At 35.0% G+C, this 18508-nt stretch overlaps 2 protein-coding genes across 3 annotated transcripts; both read right to left on the minus strand.

The window, feature by feature from the left end:
• Positions 1-182: 182 nt before the first annotated feature.
• Positions 183-12011, minus strand: LOC140863010 (exocyst complex component SEC5A-like). The gene is made up of 21 exons (XM_073266088.1): positions 11414-12011; positions 10379-10530; positions 10207-10301; positions 9729-9923; positions 9521-9648; positions 9263-9421; positions 7898-8002; positions 7255-7329; positions 6989-7126; positions 6727-6918; positions 5599-5724; positions 5004-5130; positions 4679-4889; positions 3643-3758; positions 3284-3518; positions 2779-2872; positions 2325-2402; positions 2173-2229; positions 1782-1931; positions 930-1148; positions 183-641 (listed from the first exon to the last, which is right to left on the minus strand). Exons 1-21 carry the CDS (start codon positions 11810-11812, stop codon positions 420-422), a joined length of 3273 nt encoding a protein of 1090 aa, XP_073122189.1. The 5' UTR covers positions 11813-12011; the 3' UTR covers positions 183-419.
• Positions 12012-13728: 1717 nt separating this feature from the next.
• On the minus strand, positions 13729-16534 carry LOC140863445 (fructose-1,6-bisphosphatase, cytosolic). Of its 2 annotated transcripts, XM_073266881.1 has the most exons (13): positions 16317-16534; positions 16019-16066; positions 15803-15877; positions 15479-15540; positions 15328-15394; positions 15124-15237; positions 14949-15035; positions 14784-14854; positions 14647-14712; positions 14492-14578; positions 14184-14259; positions 13964-14082; positions 13729-13895 (listed from the first exon to the last, which is right to left on the minus strand). In XM_073266881.1, exons 1-12 carry the CDS (start codon positions 16473-16475, stop codon positions 13972-13974), a joined length of 1023 nt encoding a protein of 340 aa, XP_073122982.1. In that variant the 5' UTR covers positions 16476-16534; the 3' UTR covers positions 13729-13895; positions 13964-13971. The 2 variants fall into 2 exon arrangements, with proteins under 2 accessions (XP_073122982.1, XP_073122981.1); XM_073266880.1 differs by having other exon boundaries at positions 13729-14082; positions 16317-16533.
• Between the last annotated feature and the right edge of the window lie 1974 nt (positions 16535-18508).

Consider the following 18508-nt stretch of genomic DNA (forward strand, 5'->3'; position numbering starts at 1 on the left):
ATAGATAGAAAATTTTGGTTTACCATATGTCCCAAGTCCACGTGCCAGGTATAATCCACCAAAATTCACTTTAGATGAAATAAACAAGATTATTATCTTGACCAAAGCTCGGAACTTTGATGCCCTCTCGGATTTGACGAGGACTTGACACGAAACTAAGAGCCACAGCAATGTAAACGTAGTTAACAAAAAAATATAATCTTGTATAATTTCCAAAATACAAAAGAATGAAAGATGCCCGTGCTCAAGAAACATGCTAATCCAAACAAATACATCAAATCCCAATACTAACAAAAATTCGTCGCAAAACACAATGCTTATACACAATAATCACTATGCGGAAGCACAAGAACTTATTTGTCCAAAAAGAATATGATACTAAAATACAACAAATCGCAAAAAAAGGATGAGTAAAAATTTCATCTACGCCTTTGCCTGGAGAAACTGGGGGAATTAAAAGACTGCGTGCCTCTAAAATTTTTGCTGGGTGAATCCATGGACCCTCTAAAGGAGGCGTATGCTGCTTTCGCTGATTCTGGAACGGAGTCTAATGGAAGTGACTCCACAAAGCATGCTGTGTTAATTCTTGTCCTTTCAAGTTCAGCTTGAAGCAGTTCTGAGCTGTATTGCTGGGCAAGAGCCTGAGTGTACGAAAAATGTCAAAAAAATTTCAAGTGATATTTCTTCTACGCATTCTGAATATCCCAGTCCGCTCCAAGTTGTCCATGATTACCTAGTCTAGTGTTTAAATATATTTTACGGTGATTGAGGGAAGAGTGGAGAAAAAGAAATAATATTTAGGGGAGTAAAAATTACACAAGAATATTGGGATATGGTTAATTCTGGGGCCCGGGCACTCCTGGTTGTTACACATACAAATGCTTGAATGTACTTAGACATGATATAGAACGTAGATAAGAAAATCTTACAATCAAGTCATCTGGTGATATAGACGACCCTGACTGTCTGTCATCTGAAAGCATGGCATCATCACTTCCACGTGTAGGCCGGCGCTGATGGCTTGGAGTATCTATTGAATCTTGTACGGTTTCTGTGGCCTTCTCCAATAAAACCCCTTGTAATGACTTGAGAGATTCCCTTGCATCATGTGTGAAGTAAGGGTTCAACACAGTCTCGAAGTATTCAAGCTGCAAAACAATCAGCCATTCAGCCTAACTAATTAGCTGTCTAAATATAGATAAACATGATATTTAACAGCAGTAACCATATCATGACAGGTTTCCACAATTAAACTAGCAGAGAAGGAACAATTTCTTTTATTTTTTTTTCCTTTTCTTCAAGGATTTAGAAGATACCCCAACTTCGCGTGTAACAAGTACTCTCTATTGCGTTTGGTTGATGGCAGATTTAATCCTGTTTACGCTCTTGATATCATGGATTAGTTGGGAGAAAACCCACTAATCTGTCTTACTTTAGTTTCTCTCTCAAATTTGTTGTCAAATTCTCGAGCTTGCTAATAATTTCATTAATTTAATTAACTAAAACAAATTACACATATTTCCACATTAAGTTCAATCATTAATTTCAGAACTAGGCATAGGGTTTCTTCAAATAGATTGCTACAAAAACTAGTTTGGATCTTGCCCATAGTTTCAGAATATCATTTTTCCAAAATCAACTCCAGCATATTTAAACGTATGTTTGAGTTCATTGTAGTAAAGGCATTTGAAAAAGGAGACCCAGTAGAACTCTGGAAAAATATAACGGACCCGTGGCTCTTTAAAACAGAAAGTCGAAAACAAATAAACAATAAAACTAACCTCAAGCATGAGTTGACAAAAGCCATTTGTGTCCAATGCTCTGAGATCTTTTGATTTGTTTTCATTAAAAAGACCAAGGAATATGTCAATCAGGCCTTCAACGAGAATGCCAAGAGTTTTATCCAACAAGGGTTTACAGCCCGCAAAAACCTGCAGTAGAATAAACTTGTTTATTTAAAAGTTTAAAAAGTAAAATCTACATACAGAGCAGGAACTTTATTCTTACAGAATAAGATTACATTGAGTTGATCCATATATATGTGTGTATAAAACACACACACACACACACACACATATTTCATATAATAAATTGGAATAAAGAAATTTGAGACTATGACAAGATTTGGAGAAGTATTTTCTCATCAGTAGATTGTAAGCATGGGATAAGTACCTCAGCATGCACAGCTACTAAAGTATGGAGTAGCTCAACAGCTGCATCTCGGACTCCCTACAATGCATTTTGTTAATAATTGAAAATATAGTCAACCACGGCACAAAGTTTTGCAATAAAAGGAAAAAAAAAGAAGGAAAATTGATCCTCACTTTGACAGCAGGTGCTGCTGCCCATTGAACTCCAGCATCCAACAAGTAATTTACAGCAGCTGTTCTAATCAAAGTTGTCTGTGACAATGATCACATAAGTAAATAGAGTAATAAAATACACCTGAGCAAAGAGAAATTTCAACCCAACTCTAAAGTCACATGTTAAAATTTCTTCAAGTGAAATGAGGAATTTCAAACCCAACCTAAAAACCTAAGTTTCAATTTTACCAAGCTAAATCACAGTCAGATAAAAAAAATACTATATCTTTGGTAAAAAAATCAAATAATAACAACCACAGAAATTCTGAATTCACCAAGATCACTAAATGAAACAGTCGCTAACTTTTTACTTTTGTGGGAAAATTTCTACATCAGAAAACCAATAAGATTTTTCGTGAACATGCCAGTGAAGATGGCATATTTAAGATCAATTACAAAGCAGCTACTATCATACCTTTGCAAGAGTGTATTGTGCAAGGACCTTCTCCTCTAGGCCAGAGAAAGACATAACCAAATCTTGCATGTCCCTTTCATCTTCAACTTTGTCCCTGAATTGGCAAACAAAAAAAGCAATTGTAACATCAACATCAGGAACACAAGAAAATTTTTTTTGCTCGAGACTCGTTCCAAAATCAAGATCAGTTAACCCCAGTATTGTGTAAAATCCTGAATATCTTCCTAAAAATGGCGGAATTTGGATCCAGGAAAGATTAGAAGACAATTATGGCTTCTCATTTCTGACATGCTTTTTTTTTTCTTTTTACATCGAATCTTCATCAGTGGGAAAATGCCCGTAGCATAAGTGATAAAAGTACCCATGATAGAAGAACGTTTATTCAACGAGTCAATGGGAACTAGGGGTCTGTTTCTTGAAGACAGAGGGGTCCTTCATAACGAAGCTAAAGTAGCTAGACATAAATAAGATGTTCAACACACATTAAACATGACTCTCTGCACACCTTGACTGCAGCCAAATAGGCTTGTATTTTCCATACAATTCACCCGCAAGTTCATCTTTGCAATATCCAATATTACTCAGGACCATTAGCAGCTGTTGATGTGGATCAACAATACTTCCTGGAAGAGGGTCCGACGATTTTTCCACTAGCTCATAAGAATATCCATTTTGGAAATGTGGACTTTCAAAGTTTGATCTATTCCGTGTAAGCCCAGACCCAATGTTCTCCAAGTGACCTAGTTAAGGAGTCACCAATGATAATTTGTTAGAACACAACGTCTCTTGCTCCTTGAGTCTAAGGTGCAATGTGAGAAATAACCGAATAACAAAAAAGAAGCAGAAATGCTCATCATTCAATACCAGCAAAATCCAGCAAACAATTCAAAAAGGCAAGTCTAACTGATTCTTGAATTTCTTGAAGCTGAGCAAAAATATCTTCTGATTTTGTTGATTCACTTTGCAAAGTATGAAATATCCTGTAAAAACAATTGGTCAGTTGACATAGATAACAAACCCCAATTACATCCTTGAGAGAGTGTAACTGAAAGTCAAATCAATCTCTCTTAATTATTGTATATATTTAAATGCCCAACGGATGAAATTTCCTTCAAAGAAACTCTTATACAGGTAGCTAAGGAGGATGCCAAGGTGTCACGCAACAAGCTGCAAATTAACTATAGCTGTCGACCCAAATAGAAATGGTGGAAACTATGATTACACAGCAACCATAAAAGTCATGCCCAAGCAGTCCCTGTGATGCGAGGGTGTTTATTTTTATGCTCAGGACCTCTACTCATCTCCCCTTGTCATCTCCTCCTTTCATTCGCAAAATAGAACACAATCACAAAGTAGAGAAGGAAGACGACAGAAAGAAGTAATCCAACACGGGTGTATAGATGAATTGGGCCAAAATAAACATAAGAAGCACAAAATACACTTTGTAAATTCTCGAAGGATTTAACAAAATGGACAGGTGAAGTAGTTATAAGAACATGAGGGGAGTGTGAAGTAGAGTCATTCTGTTAGAAGTTAGCACAATACTCTCGAGTTAACAGAATGACTCTACATCACACTCCCTCGTGTTCTTATAACTACATCTCCCCTGACCATTTTGTTTCTTCCTTCTAGAATACGAAGTGTATTTTGGGCTTCTTATGTTTATATTGGCCCAATTCATCCATACCCGTATCATAATCACTAGTGATACATTGCTTTCTCCTATCGTGCTGATGGTGGTTAACCGTTTATCCCTATATCTTTATTTTTCTACAGCCTTTTTTTAAAAAAAACAATCTATAAACCTAGAAACTTCATAAAAAATACTGTGGATGTCAGACAATATGACACCACAACAAAAGATAGAATCGATGTGATAAGTTAAACTTCAGGAACTCACGTGTTGATCTGATCCATTGCTGAGATCATGATTGTACGGAATGTGAGAGGCAAAGATGAAATCGAATATGGTGACTTGTTTCTTTCTAAAATAGAAACCGGGACCCAAGATTCATCTTTGGATATCTCTTCTGTACAAGTCCGCATCCACGAACAAAGCCTCATTACAAAAATTTTTGAGATTTCAGACTCAAGTGTTCTCAATACCATCACTGAAATCACGAAAGATGCATTCAAGACATCATTCAAAAACATAACACACAGGGAAAAAAGATCATCTCACAAAGCACTATTTGTTTCCTTTCCATTCAATCTCTAGAACGTACCAGCGACTGGAGGTGCTGAATCTTTTGCTTCAAAGGCTTGGCTAGCTCTCGAAATCTCCTTCATGGCATCACTCATATAAGGACTGAGCATAGTGGATTCTTCGAGATCACGGAATGTTCCATGAACCTATGCAAGATACTTAAATGAAACACTAGTGTTGACTATAGCTGAGTGGAACATCTCGAAGCATTAAAATATTTACAAAAGCCAATCATACCTGCAGTTATTCTAAGCTATCCTAGACTTTCGATAAATTTGTCAATGCATATTTTCAGACCTACCCCCCAGTTACATTTGGAAAAAATCAATTTCCATAATTTCTGCCAGAAATAGATAGTCTAGTCCAGTTTCATATGGATCAACTTAAAAGCATTCAGCAGGATTAAAATATAGGGTTTGGATTTGGAAATCCATGAATACCAGATCCTAGTTCCATTTTAGTGTTTGGTGGAAAATGAAATATCAATTAGAAAAGCGGCAAATTGGGAAAACACTAGCTACTAGTCATCCCAAATGCACATTGTTCTCAAAGGCCATTTCAGAATTTTTCCTTGTCTAATTTCAAAGTATTCATATACAAGAAATGCCACTTACCTTAGCTTCGTATGCTGATAGGGTATTTCGTATCATCCCAGAAACTTCATCAAGGGAAGCTCCCAATTTATCTTCAGCTTTAGTGACAGAATTATTTATAACTGCATCAGCTGATACTTGGGAAGACTGACAAAAGAAATATGTTGATATTCCAAAAAAGAACATCAGAATGACAATACCAATGATAAGAAACGAAAACAATTAAAGTTGATCTCAAAGATCAATACAACTTGAGAAATGAAAAGAATTCCAAAAGCCTAAGAAAGAAATACAATCATAACACCGGGCACAACAAAATATCAAATACGAAATACCCCATAAAGGGGCCAAACAGAATCTGTAACTGTAAATATGCTAAAAAAAGAAAATACAGTCACAAGACAACCAAGTTTCTAAAGAGGCCGTATGAATTTCAATCATCTTCAGCTTTCCAGAGTCACCAGATCATTTTGGAAGGACATTAAAATATTAATTGTCAATCATTGCTTAAGTGCTGTGTTTTTAAGACCCAAGCATTCAGGCATACTATTGGACCAGTTCTAATTTTTTTCCGTCCAACTATCAATGGTCTAAATAGAGCATATTATTTATTTTTATAGAGATCCATGCAGCTACTTTAGATTTAATCCTTGATATAAGAATGTTCCTTTTTTGTACATATTGTATCAGGTATTTCAAATCCGATGAAAGTACAGCTGGGAGTAAATGTGAAAAATAAAGGTTGAATCTAATAAGGACTTGAAAGAATGACAAGTTTCTTAGAACATTCACATTTATGTTGCTGCTCTATCTTCATCCCATAATGAACTTATAAATGGTACAGAATAAATAATCCAAAAGCCCATAATTTGGCTACATCCATCCTTTTTATAAAGCGACATTCATAATTCAATTTCTCAAACGTGAATGCAAATTAGCCAGATGAAGTGCCAAACAAGAAGCTAAGAACGTGATTATAACAGGGCCGGAGAATTTCTAAGTGTTCTTGCTGATCACTGCTAACTTGAAATGTAAAATAATTACTGATTTCGGCCCAAGTACCTAAGATTTTCTGAGTATTCCTACGGCGAGGAACGTAATTTTATCATGAAATCGACCAGTCTAATATGATGGGTTTGGGAAACATACCTTTGCAAATTTTCCACTGGAAACAGAAAGTGCGACTTTCCAAAACACTGGTACATGATGGACAAGTACAGCAGTTAACTGGCCAATATATCTGCCCCTAAGAGCATTGAGTTCTTCACCAGTCGTTTCAACCGGATATAGATCTCCAGTTAGATGGGAGTTTACTGAATCCAGTGTGTAATCCACAGATGACTGTAGTTATGCATGAAGATTTAGCATAATCATTGATAATTAGGTCAACCAACTCATGAAAAAGCCTTACAGATTCACTTATATCTTGCTGAATTTGCCTCCATTTTGCATCAGATAATGCTTTTTCCCGTATCTCATGCTGAAAATTTTCCATTCGTGTTTCATGATCCGAAGTACATCTCTCAAGCAAACCTCTTATTCTGCGGTTCTGTCAAAACCAGCATCAAGAATTCAGCAAATAATAAATCATTTTGCAATAAAGAGGCATCAGTTGAATATAGTTGTATTGTTGTAAATTAGTTGAGATAACTGATCATGGTGCAAATGACTTCTCACCTGTATATTCAAGTAATACTTGATCGGATCTGACTCAGGTTCAAGCTCCAATAGGAGCCTAATGGTATTTTCAAGCTGCATGAAAGGAAAAAAAAAATACTAATTAGCCATGGGCTAATTATGAACGGAAAAAAATATGAAGGGTACATGCTTTATCCAAAATCCAAATATTTTCTAGTCTCATTTTGTTGGTTTCTACGGGATTTAAAAAAGCTGCAGAATGTGGTGTTGAAAAATTTAGTAGGTTGCATTCGCCTATAATAACATCCCTGTTCGCAATCACAAGAATTCATTTTATAACATTCAATTTTGTGTACTAGGGACTAGGGTTGAGCATGACTTAATGCATGTTAGGGTTCACCAGGGCGAGAGGAGGAGAAAATATAAATATCTTTAAGTGGGCCTACCTATTCCTTTTGATTTGAGCAAAAGTTGCTGTTGTCACAAAAGGTCTATCAGGATATTGTTTAATTGACAAAGTTTTCAGGGGAGAAGAAGGTAGACAGTTAACCACCCATTATAAATTATTCTTGAACAAGACTAACACTATATAGACCATCTGTACCAGTATAACAGAATTATATAGTAAAGCATTAATATTCGCATCCAAACTGTATCTTCTAGCGTAGACAGCACTTCTTACATTTGTGAGGTCGATTTTAGGATCTTCCATGGACTTGTAAAGCATGGCTTTGAACTCGTGCATCACTTTTTCAACCTCCTCAAGGACACGTTTCAGAATGCCCACCTGAGAGTTGCAGAGGAAAAGTTCTTGTTTAAATAAGATCATTAAAGCAACCATTTTAAATTTTTTATGCATAGTTGAACAAATAATTTGAAAGAAAAACAATAATTTCAATCATCATTACTACTACATCCTTCTCTAGGAAACAATTGAGAAATGCCCAATTTGAAAGAAAAAACATTAGCCGCAATCTTCAATTCTTGTACATCCTTCTCTAGGAAACAATTGAGAAGTGCCTCAATCACAGAAAATACCATGTCCATAATCACTAAAGTTACATTCATGATTCTTGCGATGACACACTGTGATGAGAACAACCGAGATAAGAAATAGATCTTATAAAAGCCCAAGAGTCACATTAGTCAAGCAAAATATAAATGTTGTATTTAATGTAAATGGAAGTAAAATAAGAATTGAAAGGTTCTCCAGAGTACAACATGACTATGGTTTTGACCCGGGAAAAATATTCAATGTCTAATTCACGTGACCTTTCATTTTTATGAAATTTTATGTTCAAGTTTGCAACAAAATGATATGCGTAGAGGAGGAAAATGACTAGGTAGACAAAGAAATCCTGCAATGGTACCAACAAGAATCAACATATCTTGCTTGGTAAGCCCGAGGACAGTTCTTTTTGCAAGAATTCGCATACAAGACCTCTGAGATGAATTAAGTGACCCCCATAAATACAAAAAAATATCATGCATATAAATATAGAATCATCTTAGGCAGGGTTCAAGCGTCTGAATGCAGACAATAAGATGCCTCCTATCGATGCCTTAAGCGTGAAGACGATATTACTCATACATCTGAAAGACCTTCAAAATAATGACGGGGGGTTTAATCTAAAAAATCCTATACATCAGTTATTTGACTGGCTATGATATTTCACAGTGAGTATCAAGCTATGAACCAAATAATTGAGTGCATCAAAGATGCACATGAGGATGGTTGGTTACATAACAATTGGTGAAATTAAGATGAACTGGGAAAGTTCTGACATTGGTGATAGCTGTGAGGTAGAGATGAAATAACGGGGATGTGAAAATTAACTTACCACGAAGGTATCCAGCATGATTTGATTAATTGGAGATGTATAACTTAAATTTCATAAAAAACAAAATGGAGACAAGGATATTCAGCAACAGATAATAAAACCATTGGTGAGTAAAAATGACTCTCAGAAGAAAAGTTTACATCATCTGTAGCAGCTTAATCAGTATAACTGATTAAGATGAAATGTAATGCAACAAAGAACCATACATGAGAAGGTAGCACGATGGACTTCGCTTTGCGGTACTCTCTTACTGCCAGATCATACTCTCCCTTACTAATGTTGCCTCGTATTGCACTGGGAAGGTTGAATAGTGTTCTAAACCTCTGTAACATTCCCTGGACAGACCTGATCTTCTCTGCTTGGGCCTAGAATAATGTTGTTGGGTGAATCAGACGTATCCAGAACTGCATAGCTCAGTAATGAACTAAAAGGCCTTTATGAACCATGATCCAGATCCTACCTACCTGTCTCTCGAATAAAGGTCCAAAAGCTCGATTAGAAAGTGAACTGACTCCTTGGATGCAATTAAATAAGCGAGTGGTTCCAGAACCTTCAGGGTCTTCTTCAATTCGTTTCAGTTTTGACTCAATGTCTGTTGTAAAATTAAGTATATTAAAAAATCCATGATAAAAATTAGAAGTGTTATAATTTGACTTATGATGCCCAACTGACCGTCAATAGTGGTTTTGCAAGAGACGAAGCAATCAAAGTTCTCTTTAACCAACTGCTTTTTCTGTTGAGTGCGTCCTTTAAGATCATTCTTTAGCGAAAGAGCTCCAGATTCCAAATCTGCTGCACTAGTATCTAGGTGCACTCTTGATAAAAAAAGTTTTGCATCAAACTTCTCCGAGTAATAGTTTAGTTTCTCTGCAAAATGACATAAATAATGTCTCTGCAGCGGTTTAAATTGAACACAATTTTACTCAAGGTTGCATATTTGGAATCACGAAGGTAAATCAAAAACATTCTTTCAATGAAATAAATCAAAAACTATTTGCGCAGTTCATAAATCAAGGTTTAAAAGCACCCAATACCTCTAATAATGAACAACACAATCAATACTAAAGCCCCACCACCACCTTCTGTTGCAGAATAAAATGAGCAATTTGATCAAAAAACAAAGACAGCTGCAAGGAACAAGAAGTAATACCTCGAGCATTTGGATCAAGAGGTTCAACGTCGATTGAGGAAGGAACACTTGCTACATTATCACTGATTAACCTAAAGGTTTTATGGTTAATGAGCCTGTCAACATAAAAACTCGGGTTATATGAAAATCAATGATGCGGAGGAGAAAAATTACCCAAATAAGAGTCTTTTACCCCAGTCCTAGAGGATCCACCCATTCCATGCCTCGAGGAAGTGACTGTAAACTGCTTAGTCCTTTTTTACCTGCTGCTGATGGTTTCTTCTCGAACTTCTGAGCAGCGGAAGCTGCTCTTGTATCCCTCATTTCACGAACTCTTCGAGCCAGCTGCCACAGAATTCCTCTAAATAAATTCAATGAATTTTCCAAGTGCAAATAGAAGGCCATTTGTGTTATCACTCTGAAACTCAGATAATCGAATCAAAATCCCAGAATCGGCAAGCTAGATAAACGTGGAAGGAGCTAATTATTTCCGCACTAAGTTATACGAGCACCATATAGAAATACTTGAATCCTAAAAAGGTAAATGAACCATTTTAGGCGGCAGATCACACAAGGTAACTGATTTCTTTGGATTAAATGGGCAGCCTGAGTATATCAATCGATACATCTTCATGTCAATTATGAGAAACCATGTTACATAAAACACATAAAGAAAGCATGCATCCGGTAGACACCAAAACCACATACTTCTAGGCTTCTAGCCAAGATCCTAAAGTGGTGTTATGGAACCCTGGCTCTAATTAACAGTGGAGGTCCCAGGTTTGAGGAAAAAAAGGTAATACAGAACTGTACTATCAGTCATTTGCCATATCAACTTAAATAATCAACGCGACGACACCGATGAATTGGCGTCAAAGTTTTCTCCAATGCCCTTGGCTGCAGATAAATACCACCCATCCAGCTACTAATGTGAGGGTACTCAAAGCAAAAGTTAAAATAACATCGTGTAAAAATGTGCCCCCCATCTGCTAATAGAGCATAAAACATCCACCATACTGTAAACTACACAAGTTAAGGAACCAGCAGCTTCCACTTCAACTTATAAATTCAAAACCCTAAAAAATAAATAGCACAATCATGCCCTGCTATGGAAAGTATTTGTGGAACATAAATGGACAACACGACACATAATTGGAATCTAATTCATTCCAGAAATTAAAGCACTCAATGCACAACAATAAATTAAACAAACGCATAGAACATGTACCTCAGCCTCGTCCACGTGCTTCCAGCAATTCGGTTCCTCCCCATCCCACGCTCTATCGTCATCTCTCCCACTTCCGGCGCGATTCTTCGGCGCTACATATCCGCGATCATCCTCGTCTCCCGATGAAATGCTCAGCATCTCCACTTCAGAATCATCGTCCTCATCAATCGATGCTCTTCTGTGCTGATCGATCCCCTTCTTCTGCTGCGGCACCGGGTTAGCGTTCCTAGCAGGAACCGAGTTGCCGGTAACGCCTCCTCGCTTCGCTGGAGGCTGCACGTAGTTGCGGACAGGCTTCGATTGTGACGGTTTTTGGTAGTTTGGGTCGCGTTGTGCTTGCTCCTTGAGGGCCATCTGCAACAGCGCATCCTCGTCCAAATCGTCGGTTCCGCTCGACATTTGAGCGAACTCGGAGCAATATGTATAGATTTAGGGATTGTATGTATATCTGATACAAGTGTACCTTCGTGAAATTCTGGAATTGGATCTTATAGCAGTCCGGAAGATCGAACAAAGTGAAATGGGAGACAAGTCGACTGTTAAAGATGGCGTGAGCTGTGATCCTGTGTGTTGCGGGTAAGGCTTACGTTTTTGTAAATTCTATATCGAGGATTCATTAGGACTAACCTTTTTCGTTTATATATTTCATAAATGTCGTGTAACTTCATCATTATTTTACACCACAAGTAACTCACAATCTGCACCATCTTTTTAGCCTTTTTTTTTCAGAAAAAAAAAATCCATGATCAGCATATTCATTTGGATTCATAAAATAAAAAATAACACAAAAAAATTTATATGTGTCTATATATTATATGCATATACACGCAATAATGATAATATAATAAGTTTGTTATATAAATATTGTCGTATAAGGTAAATTATGTCACTCTATGTCATACCGTATATACTACATTCCATATAATTTTATACAAATAATATAATAATACATATAAAATATAGCACATCATTTATTTATTTTTTTTGACGTGGGAATCCACAGTCGCTATTTTTTGGTGTGCTCTGGGTAAATCTTCGGACTAACGCAATAGTCTGCAAACTACGCTAGCAGGTAAACCACACTAGGCAAGCCCTATGTGACAGACTAATCCAAAAAGAAATTGGCAGGAAGAATCGAACTCTTGACCTATGACCAAGAATTTCCTACTCCACCAACGTGAACACCCTTTGGAGGCAATACAACACATCATTGTTGTAACACAGACCGTTTGGACAATTGCACTCATATTATAAATTAGTGGTATCATGCACTTGTAATCTATTTTAGCACAGATTTCAAATTGAGATAAGATATCAATTGTAACAAACTCCTTTTTTTTTGTGCTAACAAAAAAATGTATTTTATGATTCTACGTGAATACACATTATTTAAAATCCTATTCAATTTGAATACACTCAAAATATTACGATTAATTTATATCTTATTTTTTATAATAACAATTTGAAAATGTCTTGAAAAAGTTCTGATAATTAAGAAAATATCATGATTTTAAATTTCAAGGTTGTTAGTATACACATTTATCAAATAGTGTGAATTTTTTTTGTAAAATATTTAGGTCTCCTACACATGATGTGTGCATATATATAAATTTTTAATATGTAAATATTTTCATGTTATTTTCAAGACTAGCATGATGAATTAAACAATAAAATATATTTATATATTAAGATTAAAAAAAAATTTAATCAAAATAATTCTAAAATCAAACAATATATGATAAATATCGATAAATTAGAAATAAGTTATTTATTTTATATTTTAAATATTGTTTAGATGATGATATAATTGTAATTTTGATTTAATATTGTTTGTCTCTACTCTAGATCTACTCCGTTGCAGGACTCTTTATCTTTTCCATCTCCTTAAATCTGATTTTTCACTAGTTCAATTCAAAATATGTTTGAACTAACTATTCATATTGTAGTTAATTTGAAACTACTCTAAAAAAAAGGTTATTTGAGACAAAATATCTAAGTTAGTATGAAATTTCGAATTTGATAGGCTCGTCCAATTTCAACAATCCCTTTTCCTCAATTAAAAAGAAATTCAACAACTTTATTTGTCCAATGATACTTTAACTGGTATCCATAATAATGTGCTATAAGCCTAGCTATAACTTTACTTGAATGGGATTTTGCTTCAAACGGGATTATTTGATATATTAGCTTGAACTGCAAATGGTGCATGTGAAAATGAAATCTTCTTGTCACAGTTTCTATATTGATGAGAATCCGATGCGTGTAGCATAAATTTGACTTGAGAAGGATTAAAGCTTCGCATAGGCAACAACATGGATCAATATGTTCATGATCTTGCATCGGATATCCTTTGATAATCCATGATTTCTAAAAACAGTGTGATTTGTCATTTGTATACATGATTCCATCGCTTAATCATCATCGCACCCATTGATCCAGAGGATAAAACATCCGCATGTTATCAGCACTTTCTAACCTTAACCTTCACAACGATGATGTAATATTTAGCAAAAGAACACTTTAATTAGGATCATAGAATCGAAAATTTACAGGCATCTTCAACTTTGTTCTTCGGCTGCATACAATGCTATGATCTCCTCCACATCGTCATAGCTACCGAGAAATATTGGAGAACGCTCGTGTATCTTTTTAGGAACTAAATCAAGTGCCTGCAATATTACATTGGCATATCACATATACCATTATTATATCAGAAATTTTTGAAAATTTTATTTTTGTTTTCCATCTAATCTCTCAAAATAAGTTTTACCCTTTGTTTCCCTGTGAATGACTGTCCTCCAGCTTGTTCCATCAAAAATGACATAGGGAAAACTTCGTAGAGAACCCTGTTACATAAAATTCTTCATAAATCGATAATTTGATTTAGCTTTACATTCACCTAATTGTAATTCATGCAGTTATTGACAGAAGAATCATGAGATACATGCATGACTTCCGTGCATTAGCTCTATAGTGTTACGATACGTCCGGTGGAGATCACATTCACTTGTAGGTAAACTTGAAGGAGAAAGAGTCGAAATTTTTACTTGGGAAATGATGAAATCACAAGTTGGTTACCTCAGTTTTCCATTCGGGCTTTTCTTATCTGCAGGGTACAGAAAGATACCTCCATAAAGCAATGTGCGATGTACATCCGCTACCATGCTGAAAATAGGAACACATTCATGATCCTGCTTGTTGACGTTTTAGAGTCGAATCCTTTATTCACATACCTTCCAACGTATCGTAGAGATTTTGCCGGGGAGCCATCTTTAGGGAACTTGCATTTGTCCACATACCTTCAAATTACAAAGATCATAAATCAGATGATCATGCATGGAACTAAATGTATATATATCAGTGAACATACTTTGCAGTTGGGCCATCCCAGTTCTTGGCATTTCCTTCATTAACTGAATAGATTTTCCCTTTCTTGGGGATCTGTCACAAAAAGGTTAACAGCTGGTTAACTGATAAGACAAGGATGTTGACATATTGTGCATCAAGGAAACTGAAAATGATGGAAAATCCTCACCTTGATATCAGGATGAGTCAAAATAAACTCTCCAAGTGATGGATCAAGCGTGAAACCATTGACGCCAGTTCCAGTACTTAAAACAAACTGAGAGATTCAACCATAGAACACTTAACTGAGAATATTCTGTATCAATAATCATGCAAACTTTCGAAAAAAAGTGTATAATTTATACCGTGCAAGAGCTCCCATACATGCAGTAGCCAGCAGCCAACATGTTCTTTCCAGGTTGTAACACATCTTCTATCGTTGCTGCGCCTTCATCTTTGATCATGTAAATCCCAAATATCTTCAAGAAAAGGGGCATACCAAGTTTGTTGTCACAAAACAAATATTCTCGATGAATTGAGTTATCAATAAAGACACGATTAACACATACGGTTCCAATAGAAACACCACAGTCGATGTTGGACGATCCATCCAGAGGATCAAACACAACGCAGTACCTGCATTTTTCAGAATAGATAAGTATATATAACCACGTCCGTAGATTTACAGGGCATTTGGTAATAGTTAGTTTCAGCACGTACTTTCCACGGTGGGATGGTTCTACAAATAGTGCTTCTTCATCCTCTTCCGAGACAAGGATACACTGCCAATAAGGACATATCACTTAGAACTCTTTGGATGGTTTAATTTGGATATGCATCGCAACTAACAAATGACTTCACCATTCGAACAAATGGAAGGGAATTTTGCGGGAGATAAAGATAAAAAGGATTTCCTGAAACTTGTGATTCTTTTTTCATAACAGCACATTTCAGATTCAAAAATGGAGGATTGAAATGAAAGAGCAAATCCTTCGATCTAAACACAATCTTTAAGATGTAAAACCATAGTCATGGACGACTTACTGTTCGGCCACTGCTGACCAATGCCTTGATGAAAACTTCATTTGACAGCACATCTAATTTCTTCTGCTCTTCACCCTTTATTCAAAGATGCAATAGTTAAGTTTACTTCACAAAACATGTGTTTAAATTTATGTGTATATATATATGAAATTGAAGCAAACACAAATCTTGCTCCTATACATATTATAATATACAAGGAAACTTCCAGGAACTTGCCTGCACATTGGTCTCACCTGCAAGCCCTATGAGTTTGGCCAAACCTGCCTAGAAAATCACATGTATTTGCAAATTAGAAACCCACAAGTAAAGACAAGTGAAAGTAAACAAAGCATATATACGTAAACAAACAAACAAAGCATTTAAATAATCTGGATTCATTCTCATACATGTTTTGGTTTGTACTCAAATGTAAAGAACGTATAGGGAAACTGTGAAACATCAAATCTCCAGAAAACCCACGAGAAATTCTCCATCGTGGAACAATTTGAAGAGATACCAAGAATGAAAATCAAACCTTGTTAACAGAAGAGCAAACGAATTTGCAGCCAAGAACTATGTGACTGAGCAAAATGGTGAAGTCCCCGCGAGACTCGGGATATTTGAATTGCTCGTTCAACACGAACCGAGTTATGGTCATCAAATCTGTCCGCAGAGCATCCCCCTCGTGATCCATTTTTCCGCCTTCTGCTGCCACCTCCCACTACCACCTTCCACCTTCATACATGGAACCGATGATGTTGCTTATATAATAGTCGTCCTTTTTTTTAAATTATTTTATATTTATATTCATAATATTGGCCCGAGTGGGGTCTTGACCAAGCAGATTAATCGCCTCCCAAATCCGATATTGTCGCTTTCTGAGATGTTAGAATTGCGTATTTTACGTTAATCTCAACACGACGCCCGGATTTTGTTTAATTTGACTTTAGGAACTATGATTTTGAAATAATACTTTTACAATTTTTTTCTTTTTATTTAGTCTTTTGTATTTCATTTGTGTTTCTTAAAATAAATTAATCAAATTTAAATTTTAGAATAATTGACTTGTTAGCACGAAAACAAGTTCGTTAGTAGTTGTTGTTAGATAAAATAATAATAATGATTGTTTTATATTTGAATTACAGAATTTTACATTTTTTATTTATGAAAAATATAGAAATTTTTAAATTTATTTATTAGAATAAAAATTATATTTTTAAGTAAGAATATTACATTTTTATCTGAATATATAATTTAGTTTTTAATGAATTTAATAAATAATCAAATTTTAATTTATATTTCTTAAGCTCATTTAGAATTGAAACATCTCAAATATATAAGTTCGTAAGTCATGAATATATTTCTTAAATAAAGTTCGAGCCGACTCGATTGACTTTCATTTGATTAATTACTAGTAAATAAAATGGATTATTTCTATGATTCAATTAATTGGATCACCCTCTTTCAAAAAAAAAAAAAAAATTGAATCACCCACTAAATATTTATCTCCTCTTGAGAAGATTAGGAATTTAGATATCATCACATTGCATTAGATATTTATTATGTATAAATATAAATAATATGTGTTGGTCAGTTCGAGGAAGTTGATTTTTTTTTCTTCTAGTTGGAGACTAACATTTGTTGGAAGAGGATTACATCGAAATATTATCAGGTCATGAACATGATATGTTAATGTAACGACAACTAGTAATGATGGAGGAAGAAATAGACGTCTCATACTTGGTCACCTAGACACGTAAATTATCAAGTGAATGTATTTTTAACGCATTTAATAATTATTTTTATAATCTTTGAGTTATTCAATGTAATTAACATATCATTTAGACATTTTTAAAATTATTGGATCAAAAAAGGATATTTTTTATTCATTTATTCAACGAGTAAAGTAGTGTTTACAACCTTTAAATATAAATGAATTATAAATTTTCTCTTCACAAATTTGTTAAAAAAAAATTCATAACTTAATTTTAGAGGTTGGAAACTCTGCTTAAGTTAATTATTCTAAAGATTGATGTATTATGGTGTATTATTATATAGTAGAGATTTGAGAATGAATAGCCGAGGGAACAGATTAGGTTGGAGTGGTGTGGAGAATGACGAATCTTGTACACAAGTAGTCGGGTGGATGGAGATGGGATGAGGAAGTAGTGGAGGCTAAAATTGTGGGATATCTAATCCCATCTCACCTAAGAACACGTAATCAACGCCAATTTGTTGGATTAACCATCCCCTGTTGTCTTTATTCTTCTCCTATTTATGGTTGATTGATACTCTATTCTTTGTTCTTATTCCATGAATAATAATAAGAATTCATGTTCCTGCTTTTGTTTTTTCACTCTCAGTGGCCCATTGTTACTTTGTCTTTGTTTAATGCTTAATGCTTAATGCTTAATTCTTAATGCTTAATGCTTAATCATTGAAGGATTATATATACAAAATAACACTAGCGTGTCATCACACATCAAAATTGAGAAAAAAACAATTTGTTTTTTTAAATGAAATTTATCAGTTTTTGCAATTGAAATGACATGAAACAAATATGATTGGAAAATATGGAGTTCTTCAACTCAAAAGCATCATCATGCCGTGTTTTACTCGATAAAATTTGCACTCCAAAAGATTCTATAGTTTTTTTTGTTTTTTTTAGTATAGAAAATTGAGAAATATGTTCTTCAATCAAAGGCATTCTCATGTTGCATTTGACTC

The sequence above is a fragment of the Henckelia pumila genome, chromosome 4, assembly GCF_033568475.1.
Source record: "Henckelia pumila isolate YLH828 chromosome 4, ASM3356847v2, whole genome shotgun sequence".
In the NCBI taxonomy this organism is placed as follows: Eukaryota; Viridiplantae; Streptophyta; class Magnoliopsida; order Lamiales; family Gesneriaceae; genus Henckelia; species Henckelia pumila.